This window comes from Sminthopsis crassicaudata, chromosome 3 (genome assembly GCF_048593235.1).
Source record: "Sminthopsis crassicaudata isolate SCR6 chromosome 3, ASM4859323v1, whole genome shotgun sequence".
NCBI classification, from domain to species: domain Eukaryota; kingdom Metazoa; phylum Chordata; class Mammalia; order Dasyuromorphia; family Dasyuridae; genus Sminthopsis; species Sminthopsis crassicaudata.
This window is the reverse complement of record NC_133619.1, coordinates 340,696,059-340,715,815: the sequence shown is the minus strand read 5'-3', so window position 1 is coordinate 340,715,815 and position 19,757 is coordinate 340,696,059. Positions and strand designations below refer to the sequence as shown.

The 19,757-nt window shown below is 35.4% G+C and overlaps 1 protein-coding gene across 1 annotated transcript in view; it reads right to left on the bottom strand.

Annotated features, from left to right (window-relative positions):
- EPHB1 (EPH receptor B1) overlaps positions 1 to 19,757 on the bottom strand; it is a 430,280-nt gene that overhangs the window by 13,282 nt on the left and 397,241 nt on the right. Inside the window, 1 exon segment of the mRNA XM_074302116.1 lies at positions 9,120 to 9,269. Within this exon segment, the coding sequence (XP_074158217.1) occupies positions 9,120 to 9,269 (150 nt within the window).

The following is a 19,757-nucleotide window of genomic DNA, read 5'->3' as shown; positions in this document are numbered from 1 at the left end:
AGTATAAAAATTAAAGTTTATTTTTACTGAGTCCCTTGTAAATTAGTTTTCAATGTTTATTTTATATTTCTCTTGGATCTTATATATCAAATTTTGTATTAAGTTCAGATCTTTTCATAACAAAATCATGAAAGTCTGGCAATTCATTGAATGTTATTTTTTTTCCTATTCTGGATTATGCTTAACTTTTGGGGGATATAGTTTGGCCACAGCCCCATTTCTTTTGCTATTTGATATATAATGTTCCAAGAACTACAGTCTTTTAATGTAGTTACTGCTATGTCATATATGATTCTAATTGTGGCTCTGCCACATTTGAATTTTTTTTCCTTGTTGTTTGTAATATTTTCTGCTTGATCTGAATTCCTGAAATTTGGCTATGATCCTCCTGTTTGTTCTCTTTGTAAGATCTCTTTTAGATGTGATCATGGATTTTTTTTCTTTTTCTACTTTCCCCTTTTTTCCTAACATTTCAGGACAATTTTCTTTAATTATTTCTTGTATTATTATATCAAGAATTCTTTTTTTGATTATAGCTTTCGGGTAGTGTGATTATTCTTATAGTTTTCTTTTTGTAATCTGTTTTTTTTTTCAAATTAGTTGTTTGCCCTGAGGTACTATTTTGTTTTGTTTGTCAGGGAAAATCTGGAGAGCTTGTAATTTTCTGACCTATTCCACCATCTTCCCAGAATCTTCTCCCAATAGTTATTTTTTTTTCAAAGACAAATATCATTCTCTCTATTTCAGGCTGTCTTCAAAGCTTATACTTCTTGGACACAGAGCCATGTAATGCCATAAATCTTTAGAAGATTCCCAGTTGAATATGCTACTGCATAAGGGATATGGAATTGTTGACTATATTCAATTCAATCATTACTTATTGATGATTTTACATGCAATAGCTTATATTAGGTTCTATGGGAGATACCACAGTAAATAAAACTCTGTCCCTGCCCTAAATGAATGCTTTAGTTTTTGTGGTTTAGTAGAAGAAATAATACAAAATAAGACAGATACATAGGTAAACCAGAGAATAAGGTAAGAAATGAAAAGTGAAATAAAGGAGGAAGCAAATGCAATGTTTGTCCAGAGAAAAAGGAAATTGCTGCAAGATGTTCTCTAAAAGAACTGATCAGACTGGTACATATATGAGATTTCTCATACAATCAGACTTTTACTGATCCTCTCATCTACTTTCATGCTGATGAGTGTAAAACTTCCAACTGTGACCAGCATAACTCCCTAGCATTTATTGACATTGTACAAACACAGTTAAAAGAAAAAAAGAAAGAAGGAAAGGAAGGAAGGAAAGAGAGGAAGGAAAGGAAGGAAGGGAAGGAAAGGAGGGAGGAAGGGAGGGAGGGAGAGAGGAAAGGAAGGAAGGAAGGAAGGAAAGAAAAAAAGGGAGGGAGGGAGAGAGGGAGAAGGAGGAAGGGAAGGAGGGAAGGAAGGAAAGGAAAGAAGGAAAGAAGGAAAGGAAGGAAGGAAGGAAGAAAAAGGAAGGAAGGAAGAAAAAGAAAGGAAGGAAGAAAAAGGAAGGTAGGGGGGAAGGAGGAGAGAAAAGAAAAGGAAAGGAAGGAAGGGAAGAAAGGAGAAAAGAAAGAAAAATAGAAGGAAGAAAGGAAGGAAAAGAGAAGGGAAGGAAAGAAGAGAAAGATGGGAGGAAGTAGGGAGAAAGAAAAAGGAAGGGATGAGAGAAGGGATGGAGAGAAGGAAGGAAGATGGAGAGGAAAAGAAGAAGAAAAAGAGAAGAATGGAAAAAAGGGAGGAAAAGGTGGAAAGAGGGAAAGAAGAAAGAAGGAATAAAAAGTCTTTTATCTATAAAATATTGGAGAGATATTATAGATAATGAACCAAATGCAGAATAGAAGAAAATAATTATTTATTAATTGCCTATTCAGTGTCATAATCTATTCTAAAGACTATATACATTTTATTTCATTTGGTTCTCACAAAAGTCTTGTGAAATAAATACTACAGTTATCCTCATTTTACAGATGAGGAAACTATGGAAAAGAGAGATTAAGTGACTTGTCCAGATGTAAATGTCTGAGGCTGAATTTAAATTCAGGACTTTTTGACTCCAGGAGCTATACTTTATCCATTGTGCTTACTAGCAATGCAGGAAGGGAAGGACCATACTGTGAAATTCTAATTAGTTTAGGAATCAAAGGATCTGACTTCAAATTGTTACTCATTTATTACTTGCCAGACTTTGGAAAAGTTATTTAACTTCTCTTGGTCCCATTTCCTTTATCTGTAAAATGAAGGGTTTGGAGTAAATCCTTTTCATTTCTAAATGTATTAAAATAAAGGAAACAGCAATACTAAAGATAGATGGTGACAAACCAATGAATATTTTGCTGAATGTTTTTTTCCCTACTTGATGTTTTATTTCGCCCTGTGCTGGAGAAAACACAATTTCAGATGCTTATGGAACAAATCTCAATATATCTAAAAATGGGCAAATAATTGGTTGGAAAAGACATGAACTCTTATTGCACATAAAAATTCATCTTAAAAACATCATTAATGCCAACTCATATGTCTACTTTACCATCTCCATAATATTTTATGGAGGATTATCTATGCTTAGATCAAAGATATCCTTGATGAATATATGTAAAGGAAATAGACTTGCAAAAAAGTATTTTATAGTAAACCATGCACGACTGATTGAGCTGATTCATTTAAAATCCAATAAAATTGAAACGATTCACTTCCTTCTCTGATTTCTCTTTTTACCCCCAACCCAATTGAAAAGGCATGGTCTCTGAAAGAATATCATATGGATATTAACAATCAATGAAGAAGGAAAACTGAGGATAACATAAGGAAACACAAAGAATCGGTTTGGGTTGAGGGTACTTGAGGGAACATATCAGTGAAGGATTATGGGAAAGAAGCACAATATAGAAAGATATATAATGAGAAAAAAAAACAGGTTGATCCAGTATGAAGAACTTTGAATGATTATTCCATATGCTTCATTAGTATTCCATGTCAAGACATCTTCCTAGAAGAGTCCCTCATATGTTGGGGGAATCTCCTTGTTGATCATTTGCAGAAAGATATGGACAAAAATTGCACAGGATAAAAACTATGAATTGGAGAGACTATCTATAGGAATGAAATCACCAGTCCATAGATGTCATCATCTTGGTGTGGAAATGATCCAAGCATCTGGATGGCTAAGTTTTTGTAGCATGAAAACATGGTAGAAAGATTTTGAGCACAGTCTCAAAAATTGTCTTCTCTCTAAGAAGACTAGCTAAATACAGACAGAAAAAGATTAAGTAAAGACAGATTCATTGACATTAGATTGACTACTAATTGATGAATTATTTGGCCATGGAAACAAACCAAAGAGAAATCTGTAATGGACCTCACTTGCATTTTGCTTTTTTCATCCCTTCCCCAATGAGAGAGCAAGAAAAACAATAACCTTTCCCCCTGTTAGGAACAGTGATAGTCAAGAAAAACAAATTCCCATATGGCTATTTTTTCTAAAGTGTTCTCAGTTTTCACCTTATGTTCATCACTTCTCTCTTAGGAAATGGGTAACATGGATCATCATTAGTACTTTAGCATCACAGTTGGTCATTATGTTTATCAGAGTTCCTAAGTCTTTCAAAGTTGTTTGTCTCTACAATACTGTTATTGTACAAATTATTCTCCTAATTATGCTCATTAAGAATGATTTTGAAAACTACTGTTTATATTAAAAACTGGTTACATAGTGTTTTTCTTACCTAACCTCCCCACGGTGAAAAACCTTTCAATGTATTTTTGAGACTCTTTTTATCTTTTTATGCATCCCTGTCAGTGAATGGTGATTTTTAAAAATTGTGTTCAAGTCAGCTGACTAAATCTTGGAATATAGCATATCATAAGCAATGATCTTAAAAATATCAAAAAATCCCACATGTATACATACATGTGTATACTTGTATATATGTACACATGTATACATACACATGTATGTATATTATGTGCACACTCACATACACATCTTCAGTCTGAACTCCAGCAAAGTAATATGAAATAAAGGCAACCTGGCCCAGTTGGTCTAGTTGGCATAATGATATGTTGATAGCTAACATATTTACAGTATACTGAGATCTGAAGGGCATTTTATATTTATTATTTCATTTGATCCTTATTTCACCCCTGTGAGGACGGTACTATTTTCCCCCACATTTTACAGATGAGGAAACCAAGGTGAAGAGCGACTAAATTACTTGCTCAGAGATATGTAATTAATAATTATCTGAGGTAGGATTCCAGCTCAGGCCTTGTTGACTTTAAGTCCACCTTTCCGTTTGCTAAGCTGTGTTTCCTTCTCAGTGGAAGGAGTACTATTCTGAGACTCAGTCCCATTTGTACCACTAACTAGCTTTATTATCCTAGTTAAGTCAACTCACCTTTATGGATCCCAGGTATTTCATATAAATGGAGAAGAGTTTGGAGATCCCTAAGGTTCCTTCCAATTCCATTAGTTAGTGATTCTGTTCTTGTTAGATCCAAGGTTAGGGATGAGATTCAAGTATTTTACTCAGAGAAAACAATGAGATAATGCAGAACAGAACCAGTCTAAAGGGCTTTTGTTAATTTTACATTTTTGTTAATTTGACATTTCCCTTAAATTATCTAGATCTACTGTTTAGACCTTCACTGAAGTTTCTCAAGTATACCTCCCCTTCCTTTTTATTTTGTTGCCTCTGGCTATGGAGACTTGGTCTTTGTTTCTATCCATGCAATGAAGAGGGCCTGATTGTTTCAACTGTTTTAACAGGCTTTTCTTCCAGGAATATCTATCTGGATGTGAGGGAGACAAACTCTGACCTGCAAAGCAGTACATCAGAATCCCTGGAAAGAATAGAAACCTTATAGAGGGATTCTCCTTCATCTACTGAAGTGGCTAAAGCTCTGAAAGAAAAAAGAGCCACGTCCTTTCCCCATGCCCCCATCATTCTCCAAAGGAAAAGCCCGGACACAAGCTGATGCTTTATTCCCCATTAATGAATTGGATGGCGGGCGGTCCTTGCTCAGACCTTCAACTCTGGAATAGGCAAAGACTGAAGTGGAGGTGTGCAGGGCTGTGGAAGGAACCAGGGCATGGGGAGGTTAATTTGAGCTCTGATGTTTCAATAAAACCGCACTTCCTCTCCACAGAGACTGGCACTCTCATTATCTCTGTCAATCAAATCCCAAGAAGTAGAACTTCCAAGTTTCTCGCTCTGGCTGACAAACTCTCTGTGCATGTTCAAAGGCTTTCCTGGGCTCCTGAAGTCCAATTACCAGCACTCTGACTTGCCTTTGCAATTCTCTTTCTGAAAACCTTCCAATTGTCATCTGTGAAATCCATTGCAGCTACCACTTGAATAGTTTCGAAAGAAGAAGGCTGTGTCTGAAGTCATGGCTACCTCCCCTCCTCCCATCCCTCCATCCCTTATGCTATGATTTAAGGGGATTTCTGAATCAGTGTGATACGCCTCTCTTCCCTCCCTTCACCCTTAATCTCAGTCATTCTACAAAGAGGCAAGCTTAGGAGTTATAAAATATCTGCATTTTTTTTTTATTGGGGAAGCATGCCAGGGAATGAGATTCAGCTGTGTTTTGCCACATCTTTGCAGATGATACTGATTTGTGAATTATGGAAATCCAACATCAAAAATTCTGTGTGATCTCAAGGTGTGGAAATGTGTTTACTCAGGATCTCTTTGAATGCTAAATTTTGCTTGTATAATAAGAGTTTTCTTTCCTTTTTTTTTTCTTTTTTAATGAAATTGATTGTACAGTCGCTACAATACAGTGTCAAGAGAGGAATACTAAAATGGGAAATCAGACAACCTGGCTGTGTGACTTTGGGCAAAACTATCTTCAGGTATATATATATAGAAATATATATATACCTGATTATGTGGGTTCAAAATACCACATCATTGAGTACTTGCACTTCATAAAAATAGCCTCTAAATCAATAGTCAATTATATATTATATACACCACTGGAATAGAGAAAAAGCATGGCAAATCCAAGACAATAGACAATCTTACATTCACAGATATCTGGCAATAAAATGTAATGATGAATGAACAATAATGAATTTACATTTGGATAAACAGTTTCATCCAGTCATATATTTAGTTTCAAGCTTCAATAATTCTTTAGTCTGGACCTACTAAGAAATGACTAGAAAGGGGTCCTAGATTACTGGATAGATAAGTTGGCACCATACATATTGCTAGAACAGAAATCCAACCATTCTTTACAAATCCTAAGAAGAAAACTCTCAATGAACAGACCACCAGCTTGACTTCACAGTCTCTGGAGATGTTTCCTTTCCTTTCCTTTTTAAATATTTTGATGAGCTAAATATTCTTGAACTTCAAACACAGATTTGATGAAACATCAATTCCAAACTCAGGAGTCATTTACAGAATAAGAGGAACGATAGTTCCTTAGGTAAATAGCCTGCAATGTGGGCATTAAATGTAATCCTTGTTGTAAGTTTTATTTGTAGTCCTTCTAAAAAAGAACTTCGAAATAGAACTTTTGTCCCCTTTCATTCATTCAATTAAGCACCCACTCTCTATTTATAGGTAACAGTGAAAATGCATCTGAAGGCAGGCAAAAGCAGAAAACTGAAGGGTAGCCCTAGTACTCCCTAGTCTTAGCCCTTGACTCTCTTGAGTTATAGAATGTTAGACTTGGAAGATATCTTGGGGGGAGTTCAGTCTAAGAGAGAAAATTAAGTTTCAAAATGTAGAGAATTACTGACAACCCTACAACTAATTAATTGCATTATCAGCCTCAGAGAAGCCCTATTTCCTGTCTCCTAAGCCAATTCTTAAGTGGAAAGAAGAAAATGTTCTTCAATCTCAATTTTTAAAAAATCATACCCAGCAAGGAATTGGAAATTGAAGGGATGTCCCTCACTTGTCTGAATAAGTTGTAGTATATGAATATAATGGAATAGTATGGTTCTATAAGAAATGATGAGCAGAAAGATTTCAGAAAAGCCTGGAAAGGCTTATATGAACTAATTCTTAATGAAGCGAGCAGAACCAAGAGAACACCGTGTACAGAAATAGCAAGATTGTATGTTGATCAACTATGATATATTTTACTTTTCTTAGCAATACAGTGATCTAAGACAATTCCAATAAATCTGAGATAGAAAATTCTAATAGACTTGGGAAAGAACTATGGAGACTGAATGTAAATCAAAGTATACTGTTTTCACTCTTTTTTTTCTTTCTTGTGGATTTTCTCTTTGGTTCAGATTTTTCTTTCACACAGTGGCTAATATGAAAATATGTTTTAAATATGTACATATATAACCTATATCAGATTGCTTGCTATTTTAGGGAGAGGAAAAGGAAGGAAAGGAGAGAGAGAAAATTTATAACTCAAAATCTTACAAAAATGAATATTAAAAATTATTTTACACATAATTGGAAAAAATACTATCAAATGAAAAATATTAATGCATTATTTGTGGAGCTCTGAATTATGGACCACTATGAAAAGCAGTTTATAATTATTCAATGTGCAATTAATTATTCAAAGAAAATAATTAAAATATCCACACTCTTTGACCAAAAGAGTCTAGTGTGAGGCAAATAACAAAACAAAAGATATAATATCTTCTAAAATATTTAGAGTAATACTTTTTGAAGAATTTGAAGTAGAAAATAATTAGAAACAAAATAAATATAAATATAATGGAATATTTATTAGATGTTACAAGAAAATGTGCATATGAAGAATACAGAGAATAGGAAAACATATGAAATGATTCAAAGTGAAATTAGAACCAGAAAAACAATATATCCAATAACTACAACATTGTAAATGGATATTAACAAAACTGTATATGCATATATTATATCTATAGATAGATGTGTGTATGTATGTGTGTGTGTATGTGTGGAGAGACAAAGAGAAAGAGAGAAAAACAGAGACAGAGAAGGACAGAGAGAGAAAGATTGGCCTACAGAAAAGATTTAAGAAAGTCATTTCCCCATTTTCTTCATTGTATAAGTGAGAGACTATGGGTGTGGAATGCTGCATATATTATCAACATTTTTTTTTATTCTTCTCTTTCTGTAATTCTTTGATTCTTTATTATAAGTGATGGCTTTCTATGGGAAGGGACAAGAAAGGATATTTTAGGAAACATAGGCGATATAAAAATTAAAAAATATATAAATTAATATTTTTACCTAAAAATAAAAATGTCCTTTCCACATGTAACAGAAACATAGAATTTGAATGGGAAGGGATAATTGGTCAATCTAGTTCAACCTTTTCCTGTAGTATATATTTAGTCTACAGCATTCTTGGAAAGTAATCATCTAGGTTCTGCTAAAAGACCTCCAGGGATGGAGAACTCAGTACATCTTGAGGCAATTCTTTTTACTTTAGCCTTAATTGTTAGGGAGTTATTCTTCCTGTAGACTTGAATTTTGCCTCCCTGAAGCGTCTATCAATCTGGAGATCAAGAAGAATAAATCTAATCTCTCTTACACTTGACAGAATTCCACTTAATGACACTTCCCATGCCCCCTTCCTTCAGCTATCTCCAGAGTAAAAAATGTCTAGTTGCTCAAATCAATGCTTATACATTATCATTTCAAGTCTTCTAATTATCTTCATTGCCTTAATCAGTGCTCATCACTATCTTTTTCTAAAATATGACTCTCAGAACTGAACACAATACCATCAATGTCCTATATTTAATAAATCAACAAACATTTATTTAGCACTTATTATAAGCCAGGCATTGTACTAAGCGGTAGATTCTAAGTGCTAAATGTAATCCCTATGAATTTTCATCTTATTCACTTTTGAGTCCATCATTCTAGTCTGTCAAAATCTTTTTGGATCCTAGTTCAGTTTAAAAAGCAAATATTTTGTTATTCTTACCAGCTTCAGGTCCATTCGTAGATTTTATGTGTGCCACATGTGCTCTCATCCATCACTGGTAAAAATGTTGAAGGAACAAGACCAAAAAAGCACCTGAAGATACTCTACTAGAGATCTCCCCCCATCAAGTGACTAACAACAGTTAACATCAAGAATCTCATGTTGCTGATTCTTGGGATACTCACATCTTGGTTGGACATATCCCAGTAGGGCCTTTCTCCAAATGACATGACTTCCCACATGACGATACCATAGCTCCAGACATCACTGGCAGAGGTGAATTTGCGATAGGCAATGGCCTCTGGGGCTGTCCATCTCACTGGAATCTTCCCACCCTGAAAGAAAAAGTCCAGACCTTTTTTATATAACATTGTCTTTATCTCAAAACAATTATCATTTTAGCCACTCTCATTTTCCATAATCTTTTATTTGCTTGATCTCCAGTGCTAATCTCTCTATTCCTGTTGGGTATAAAAGCTTCATATTGTCCTCAAGCTCTATAAAAAGGTAGTTTTGCTGGCTGAGTTTGCAGATGCCTTACTCAGTACTTACAGTCATATTTTTTTGGATCTCTTTTCCCTTTGTGGGGTATTCTTCCAACTTCCTATTCACCTACCAACAACCATTTACTTTAGGAGTTTATCTCAAGTCTTAATATTCCTGTTTTATTGCATCTCCTTTTCCTCCATTCTTTCTGGCAGAGTTTGCAGAACCAGTCTTATCTTGAAATCTAGAAATGGGTTTAAAATGGGGAGAGGAGGCAGTTCTTGAATGATCTGAGGTAAAAGGTATACTTGTTCTCTTTCAGGTCTTTTTTGTAACAAATATTAGTAAGCATAAGACGCTCTCTTTTCTTTTCCAGGTTATTTTAAAAAATGAAACATTGTTGCCAGGTGTCAATATGTGTAAAGACAACTTTCAACCCAATGTTCAATCTTTAGGCTCAACTAAGATGAAAAATGTATTAAATCTTCTCCAAGCCCATTCCCCAGCTCCTAGACAGATAAAGATGTTCTCCTTTAAACCTTGTTTAACACTTTTACTTGTATCTCTCTAGTGCTGTTTTGTGTTCATAGGCACATGTAATTTAGGGCTGTATGAAAGCTTATAGAAATCATCTCAAGTCTCTCCTTTTACACATAAGGAATCTGAGGTCCCCAGAAATTAAAAAAAAATAAATAAGGTATTCAAAGCCACACAGATAAGAAGTAGGAGAACCAGAATCTAAATAGTACTTCAAACCACACTACCTCAAGTAACATTCATTATAGCTATCTGTGTTTAAATCAGCTCTATTAAATTATCAGTTCCATAATAAAAAAGATTGTCTTTTTGTTAAAACTTTCTATCTCTCCTTGCCTCTAGGCAAGTAGGTATACAGTAGGTATTCTATATACTGTAGGTAATTCATAAATGCTTATTGACACGACTGAATAAAATCAATAAATGTCAGTATTTTACTCATGATGCAATATAAGTCCCTCCAAATTTAAATGAGTTTGGACTTCCCATTGAAGGGCAGAAAAAGTGTATCTGCTCGAAGTGGATATCATGCTGAAGGAGACCTGCTCTAGATTTATCCTCTCCTTCTATTAGAAATCGGGCTATTTTTACACTGGCTTTTCTCCCTGAGCTACTCAACTATACCAGGAATACTTATTTGACTTTCTACAAAATACTTAAAAAATTTATAAGTGGTTAATCTGAGCAAGAGAAAGAGAGCAAAACATCTAATGCATTTTTATCTAAATTCCTACCCTGGGCCTGATATGAATAAAGGAGATAGGGGTTAGACCTCCCCAGGCACACATCCAGCTTTCTGCAAAGAAGACAGTCTTGATTTCCCCTGAGAGCTGCGTCTGGTTTCTATGGTGGTGAGATGTCCGCAACTCAAATGCCAGCAGACATGACAAATGCCTGAAGGGCTGTCTTGTGCTGGAGCTGTGACAGGAACTTCTGCCTGCCCCCTTCTTCCTTTCCCACCCCACCCCTAAACTTAAACGAATGTCTTGATTGTACCTATATAGTGCCAAAAAAAAAATCAACCTATCACCCAGATATTTTTAAATGTCTGGACAGATGTCATGTAGATTAATGAGAGATCGGCTGGCTTTGTTATTCATCTTCTAGACACACAGTATGATGGAGATCATATGAAAGTTGGAATGCCTGTTCCTGTGGAGTTAACCCTAATCACTAAATAGATCACCCCAAAATCATAATAAGAGGGAGTGAGGTTGTTGGTTCTAGGTATGAGGATGATGTTGCATGCACCAACACATGTGTATGTGCAAAAAGTAGGAAGAGAGAGAGAGCAAAAAAAAAAAAAAAAAAAAGAGAGAGAGAGAGAGAGATAGAGGCAGAGAGGCAGAGAAAGAAATAGACAGAAGAAAGACAGAGAAAAAAAGATAGAGGCAAAGAAAGAAACACACAGAGAAAGAAACAGAATGAGACACAGAGACAAACAGAAACAGAAAGACAGAGAGAGGAGGAGGAAGAGAAGAGAAATTGAAAAAAATGTCTTTGCCTCCTCTTAAGCTCTCTGTAAAATGTATAAATTATCAATGGCAGGAGAGGGAGGTGAAAGAAAGAGGAGAAATAAGGGAAATGAGGGAAGGGAAAAACTATATTGTGTGTGTGTGTGTGTGTGTGTGTGTGTGTGTGTACATACACTCATGGGTATATATAGTTATTCTGAATTTCAAATGTGTAATTTGGGAATCCAAAGGTATCCTCATCTCCCCCATCTGAAAGCAGACGCCACAGGCTGTCAGTGACAGCTGTTGGGCTGCTCTCTCTTGCATATAAAGTAGGTGCTTCCAGTCCTTGGAGTGAGGTTCCTCATGGCCCTCCTGCCACCATGGACTGTTCCCCATCACTAAGCACGCAAGTTCACCCTGTCACTGGGTCCCTTCTCCTGAGGAAAGTGGTAACAACCTGGTGAGGGGAGCCACTCTGACAGCTTATCTGCAGCAGCTTTCCTGCTCAACCAAGACCAGCAGGGAGCTTTAGCCTCTGAATTAAAATGATAACATTTTGGGCTAGCAGGAGCACAGTGCTGGATGCTTCCTCAACTCAACCTGTCTTCTACCAATAGCAATCTCACATTTTAAGAGATACTTTTTGATTCTCAGGAGTAATTATTATAATATAATTATTTCCATTAAGGTTAGAACAAGAGAAAGTAGCCTAATTGTTAAAGCAAGAACTTATGTTAGCTAGAAGGTGGAAGTCACTGAATACAGAAACTAATGGCAAAATAATTTGCATCATCATCAACTTTTTATCTCATCAAATTGTCCTAGTTTGTATTTTTTTCTAGCTGAATGGTATGTAAATACTAGCTATCTATATATTTCATATGGAGTTTGAGAGGAGGCAAAAACATTTGTTCATTTTTTGTTGTTGTTGTTGTTTTATGTGTCAAGTTTGAAACAATATTTTTTAGTTTGAGCCAAGTTAAGTTTCATTGAAAGAATGACTTTCTGTAATCATACAATCATTTTTATTATTTTCTTCAAGAATGAAATTGTGGCAACTCTTTGTACATTTCTAGAAATTAGTCAGATGCGTTATATGGGATAGTTTCAGCATTTGTCCTCTATAGAGAGATGGGTACTAAGAATGCTGGAGTTCTGTTTCCTGGAAGGAAGTTAAGACATTTTGGTTTCTTATGTATAATGTAAGAAAAAGCCCTCAATCATGTGGATCAGAAGAGGAGTCAGTACTCATGTAAGAGAAATATAGGATAAATTGCTTGAAGAATTGTTTTAAAATGTTTTAATTATTCATACTCTTTATTTAAAAAGAATCACACAAAGAATATTACCTAGAGCTAAAAGATATCTTACAGATTAGTTCAGGAGTTTTCAAACTCAAATAGGAAAGGGATTACTAAACCATGCATAAAGACCACTTTATGGCCACATATTGACTTAGCCACATATTAACATTATCTATTTTATTGCATTTTTAATTATTTAAAAATGTTTTAATTACATTCTAATTTGGTTTCAGCTATAGTAGGTAGTGTTACTGATAGCAAGCAACCTACAGGTTTGTATTTGACACCTCTGCTTTAGTTTAACTCCTCTTATTTACAGATAAGGAAATTCTGAGAGTTTAAGTGACCTACCTATGGTAACAAAGGTAGTAAACAGAAGGAAAATTAGAATTTAGGTCTTTTGATTCTAAATTTACTGAGCAGTCTTTCCAACTCTTCACTGGAATATTAATTTTGAAGAGATCTTAAGAAGTCTACCTCATACTGGGCTTACTTTCCATGGGTACCATGTTTTCCATTAGAACCATCTTTTCCATTAGAAAACTTATTACTTCATGAGTTAGTTTATATGATATTTCTGAATTAGCCTAATTTTTTAAAATGTTATTCCACTAGTAGAATATCTCACTGAGTCTCTTCTATGAAATCATAGAGAAGAGGGTCCTACTGTCTTTCACATAACATTACATGCCATTTTGCTTTAACAAAGGATAACCCTATTTGGATGTTTCAAACTGGAAGTTTTATAGGCATCTCAAATTCTATATTTCCATTATAGAACTCATTGTATAAAAACAAAAACAAAATAAAGTAAACCAAAAAAACAAAACAAAACAAAAACAAAAACAAACAAACAAACAAACAACAAAAAAAAAACCTTTTCTTTAGGTAAGGCAAGGTTCTAAAAGAAACTCATGATTGATAGGAACAATAGTTTATTTTTGGAAGGAAGCTGAAGAAGCCAAGAAAAGGCAATCTTTGATAAACAGAAAAATCAGGAACTCAGAGTGTAGGAACTTGACTGTCATAAAGGGAGTCAATGCCTTGAGCCCAGTAACTAAACTGCCTTCCTACCCACTTAATCATCTCCAAGGCTAATCACTTGACCTTCACCCACTTCCCTCCTACCATCTCTAAGACATTGCTCTGGCAATTATCTCTCTCACTCATGCAGTTTCTTCTTTACCACTACTTTCCCATCTGTTTGTAATCATACTCAGGTCTCTCCAGTCCTTAACGATTAAAAATAAAGTCTTCCCATCTCCTCTTCTGTTATATGTAGCTACTTCTGTCTTCCCCTTCACTGCCAAACTTTTGGAAAAGTTTGTTTATACCTGATGTCTCCACGTTCTCACTGCCTACTCTCTTTAATTTTTCAAAATTGAGTTTATATTACCACCATTAATACTGGAACTGCTTTCTCTAACATCATTAATAATCTCCTAATATTCAAATTGAATAGCTTTTTGTTTTCCAATCCAATCTATTTGACCTGAACTCTTTGCAGTTTGTGATACTGTGGATCATTCCTCATTATGGCAGATTCTTTCTCAATTCTTATATTCAGAAACATTCCATTTTTCTGGTTTACTTCCTGTCTCTTTTGCTAGTCCTCCTATTTTCTACCCTGATTTCTTATACTCTTTATGAGCCCTGAATTTGGGTGTTATCCAAGGTTCCAAGCTCAGAATTCTCATTTTAATCTCTAGTTTTTCAATCTCATTTACTCCCATAATTTCACTTAACGTATTACATGCTTTCCAGATCTATATCCACAGTTTTGACCTTTCTTTTGAGCTATAAAACACTTCTAACTACTGCAAGAACATCAAACTTTACTTGCATGTCACACTGTCACCTAAGAGTCAACATGCCCCAATTAATTATCCTTCTCTCTGATCCTGCTCTTATGCTCACTTCATTATTTCTGTCTATGGCATCACTATGTAGAGGAGTCTGTCAGCCCCATCACCTCTGAAACCAATTACTGACCAACTATCAGCAGTGGGGAACAGCAAGAACCCTAAGAGAGAGACAGGTGGCAGAATGTTGGGTGAGTCAGATTGCTACTACCAGCCTTAAGGGGCATTATCCTTTAGCTTCAGGAAGTGACAGTCAAGGACCTAAACTCAAGAGAACTAAGAATTACAGATCTTCCCAAGCCACCAATCCTGCTTTCTGCCTGGCCCAATAGCACTGTCATCTAGAGGGACAACCATTGTGGAAATGGGACCTGACAATCTCTAGATGCTGAGGCCCCCAACTCCTCCTCCACAGCTAATAAAGACTGGGCAAGAAAGTTCTTTCCAGCTAATTACTTAGCACTATCGAATGATTCAACATCAGAAATAAATATGACTTTATTGATGGAATTGATATGAAAAAAGATGCATTACTATCTGCTTTGATGCTTTACCCTAAGGATCAGTCCATCTGATCTGAAGCTGTAATCTTTCTTATGTGTTTTCTGCCTCTATTGGAATATGAACTATTAAAGAGCAGGCCTATATTTGTATCTTCAGAATTTATTCATCCTTTCATTTATTCTTCACCTTTCAGCAGTTTCACTTTTTATGACTTTGAAATTATCGTTGACTTTGTCTTATCACAAATTAAATGAGTTATTAAGTGCTGCCCATTCTATTTCTTCCACATCTCATGACTATGTCTACCCCACCTCCCATTAGTACCTTGCATTATGTGCATGTCACTGTGTATATGATTATTTTGTGGGTCTCCTTACTGATCTCCCTTTCTCTATTTTCTGCTTTTCTGGTTGATACTTACTACATCTGCTAAAATAATCTTTCATATGCAAAGACAATTTACTCCTAGTACTACTGCTACTAGTACTGCAACAACTACTACTTACTATTACTTAATATTTACAGAATATTTTAAATTTTGTAAATTTCTTTACTTATTATCTCATTTAATCCTCAGGAGAATGCTATTAGTTAGGATCTATGATTATTCCCATTTTATAGGTGAGGAAACTGAGGCAAAGAAAGGTTATATAACTTGTCTAGAGTTACACAGTTAAGGAGGGTCTAAGGTAGGATCTGAATTCAGCTCTTCTTAGTTCTAAGTTTAATTTTCAATCCAAAATACCTTACCTCTCATTACAGAGTTATATCACAAAATGCTCCAAAGAGAAAAATGTCTATACTAATTCACTGAAGTGGAAGGCATGAGAATATTTAATACTGTTTTAAAATGAGTGAACATAATAAGAGAGAGGAGAAAGTGATACCCATGAATCTTCTGAGAAGAAATCAACTATTGTGATGAGAAAGCATGGGAATTAAAGTCTTCCTATAGAAACAAATGGAGTAAAGGGTTAATAATTTATTGCTCATTGATATTAGTAGATTCTTTGTGGATTAGAGTACAGCATCAAAAAAAAAAAAAAAAAAAAAAAAGCTTGATATAGTACACAGAGAAGAGGACTTCAGAGTTAGGAAGACTGGGATTTGAACCACATCTCAGACATTTATCAATAGCAATGTAATTAGGCAAGTCAGTTAATCTCTTTGTGCCTCAGTTTCCTCATCTTTTAAATGAGGGACTTACATTTAATGACTCTAAATTCCTATGCAGCTTTCATTGAATCTAAATCCCCAAAGTTCTTTTTTAGCCAATTGTTTCAACTTCTTCCCATATTAAATTTTTCATTGCAGCATCTGACATTTCCCTTCTTTCCTCTCCTCCTTTATCCCCTCTGATGTTTGTTGGTCAAACTGGGATGGCCTTGAATAAACTCAGGGAAGCTTGAATAATCTGAAATCTGGCTGCACTAAGAATCCAGGTGGAAGAGGGAACAGGAAGCAAAGGAATTAGGCAAGTATGAGTCTCTGCCAACAAGAGCAGGATCAGCTGCTATCCGAGGGAAAAGAAAGAAACCTTGTTTAATCTAGCCTCTGGGAGATTGTTTGGGTGTGGAAGAAAAAGTGGAGCTGTTGGCTCTGATGGCAACAGTGAAGAGACAATGTCAGTTTGGTTGAAGAATATCGTATTTTTTTCCCTGCTGAGAAACGTCATCAAGTGGCCTCCTTGGTCTTTACACATAAAAACCTACTCTGTCATCTGTATATTTTTAGTTAATTTATGCCCAAATAGATCTTTCTCTGGTTGCTGGAAAATGATGTTGGAGGCTGCAATTACCTTTCCCAGCAGTTCTCAGAAAGATTTTAGCTCTCTAAGAGCTCAAGGTTGGAAAAGGCAAAAAAGACCAGACTGTGAATCTTTCTCCATTTGTAGGTATTCAAATCACATTTTCTATTACAAAGCCCAAACTCGTTGTGTCATTCATTTTTGAAGAGCAGCTGATGCTGCAAGGGGAGCTTTGAAAAACATCCTATTTAGAAACAATTTTGTCTGCAGCCAAACTGTGTCTTTTTGTGCATTTTTCTCTCCTGCTATTCCTTTTCTGTTACTTGGCCCATTTGCATGACAAACGGGATCATTGTCTCCCCAAACTCACCAGTTCCCATCACTTATTTCCCACCTAGGGTTCTAATTCTCTCTGTGTTGCATCATGATCTTTAGCAAGATAGTAAATTACAATGTCACCAATGAGATTTCTTCTTCTGGGAAGAAATAACCAGCAGGGCCAGATGAAGTCTTGAAAGACAGAGATACTGTTTTCATGCAAATGTTCTATATACCAAGAACAGGGGAATAGCTTCCCATTATAGTGACTTGGTTGAAATTCAGTATAGTGAGAAGTCATTTGTGAGAGATAACTACTTAGGAAGAAACTTCTCGTGTTTAATTAATTACTTAATTAATTATTTTGGATTTCACTCTATCTATTAGGGCAAAAGAAAGGACTTGGGAATCATTCTGATGAAAACTAATAATATTTATTCCTGAATGTATCTCTTTCAATTCAATTAAATACATCAGTCCCATTCAATTCAATAAACATTTATTAAATAGGTAGTATAGTCAGGTCTCTCAATCTATAAAGATTAAAAAAAATCCTGGTCTCAAGCAATTTATATTCTGGTTAAATTAGACCTCAACAAATGAGGTCAACCAAGTTAGAATAAAGCAATATAATGTGGATTTAAAAACATATAGAAGGATTTTAAACTATAACTACTATTGGGCAAGACTTCAGCTTGCTGTGTAACACTTCATTCACTGCCAAGCCTATAAATGTTTGGTCCTAGTCATAACAATAATTGTCTTAGTGAAAATGCCAAATTTGTATGCTAGAAGTCAAATAAAGATACTGATTTCATCTAACAGTATCATACTCCATTTTCTTTAATGTACCTATTATGTCAGTCTCAGTTGTCTCTTCTCTTCTCCCTTTCCCTTTCTAACCTTGTCCTCTTCCTCATTCCTATCCCCATCTCTTCTCCTTTGTCCTTATTCTCTCTCTTCCTCATCCCTCCTCTGTCTCTTTCTCTGCATCTTTCCCCCTTTCCATTTTCTCATTTTCTTTCTTTCTATGCATCTTTTCCCCTGTCCATTTTCTCATTTTCTTTCTTTTTCTCCCTCTTCTCCCCTTTCCTATCCTCCTTTTCTTCCCTTTTGAGACATCTCTTTGTCTCTTCTCCCTCCTTCCCTCTTTTCCCCTTCCCTCTACTCTCTCCTTTCTTTCTTCTCCTCTCTTCCCTTTTTTCTTCTCTCCTCTCTTTTTCTTTTTTCTTCTCTCTTCCCCTCCTCATCTTTGCAATGAGGTGCTCCATGTAGAGCACCCTCTTCCTCTACTTTCCTTTCCCCTTCCTTCCTGTCCCCTCTCTATCCTCTCCTTTCTTCTTTTTAACAATTCTTCTCCCTTTTGTTCTCTCCTCTACTCTCTTCTTTTCTCTGCTGCTCCCTCCCTTTCTCTCATTTCATAAAGATCTAAAGTAGTAGAACAATAATTATGCCTTCTATACAGTTTTAACAAGTCACTACAGACATTTGCACCTTCAAATCTACTGTAGCCTGATTTTGCTCTTTTCCTGGTCACAAGATCATAGATTCATTCAGCCTTCTCCTTCTCCCTTAATGAACATAGATCAAGCACTATAGCACTTGCTTTCTCCTCCCCCTTCCCCCTTCCCCCTTCCCTCCCCCCCCAAGTCCCTCATGCCCCATTTATCTAGTTCTGCAAAGGTCCACCTTTGTTGTATTTACTCTTATTATACAGTCATTAACATACATGAGCATATTCTCTGCCCTCATCTTTGGGCAAATTTTTCTTGCCCTAAGGTTCATATCTAGGTCTTTGTGGTTTTGTTTCTTATTTAGGCAATGTATTCAGGATTGAAATCCTCTTTTCAAAGTCTGGTTATAAAAGGATTTACTTATTTTCCTGACTGACATGCCAAAAATTCCTTTTACCCATTGTCAATTTTGGAAATGGGTATGTTTAGTCTGGAGAAGACTGAGTAAGTGGAGTGAGAGACATCTTCAAACATTTGAAAGACTTAGTGATGAAAAAGGAAACAGTCAGTCTGTCTGGTCCCAAGAAAGCAGAACTTAGAGCACTAAGTGGAAAATGAAAAGAGGCAGATTTAGATTAGATGTAAGGAAAAACTTTCCCCAAATTAGGAATGTCAGAAACTGGAATGGAGCACCTCATGTGGCAGAAAAGTGGCAAATCAGATAAAGTACTACATCTGGAATTAGAAGACCTGAATTCAAATGCTGATTTTTATTCTTATTAGCTGTGTCATCATGGGCAAGTTATTTAACTCTTCAATTTTCTCCTATGTAAAATTAAATGTAAAAATAGTATATATTTCACAGAAGATGAAACGACACTATAAATCCTTTTACCAACTTTAAAGTGTTATATAAAATCACCTCAAAGTACTGTATTTATTTGTATAAATATTGTTTTGTAAGAATTGGAAATGATTTACATAATTATACTACATAATCTATATAAAATTGCTTACCATTTTAGGGAAGGGATGGGGGAAAAGGAAGAGAGAAAAATTTGGACCCCCAATTTTTTTTTGGACCTCAATTAAAAAAAATGAATGCTGAAAACATGTCTTTATAATTAATGGGAAAAATGTTTTTTTTAAAGGGT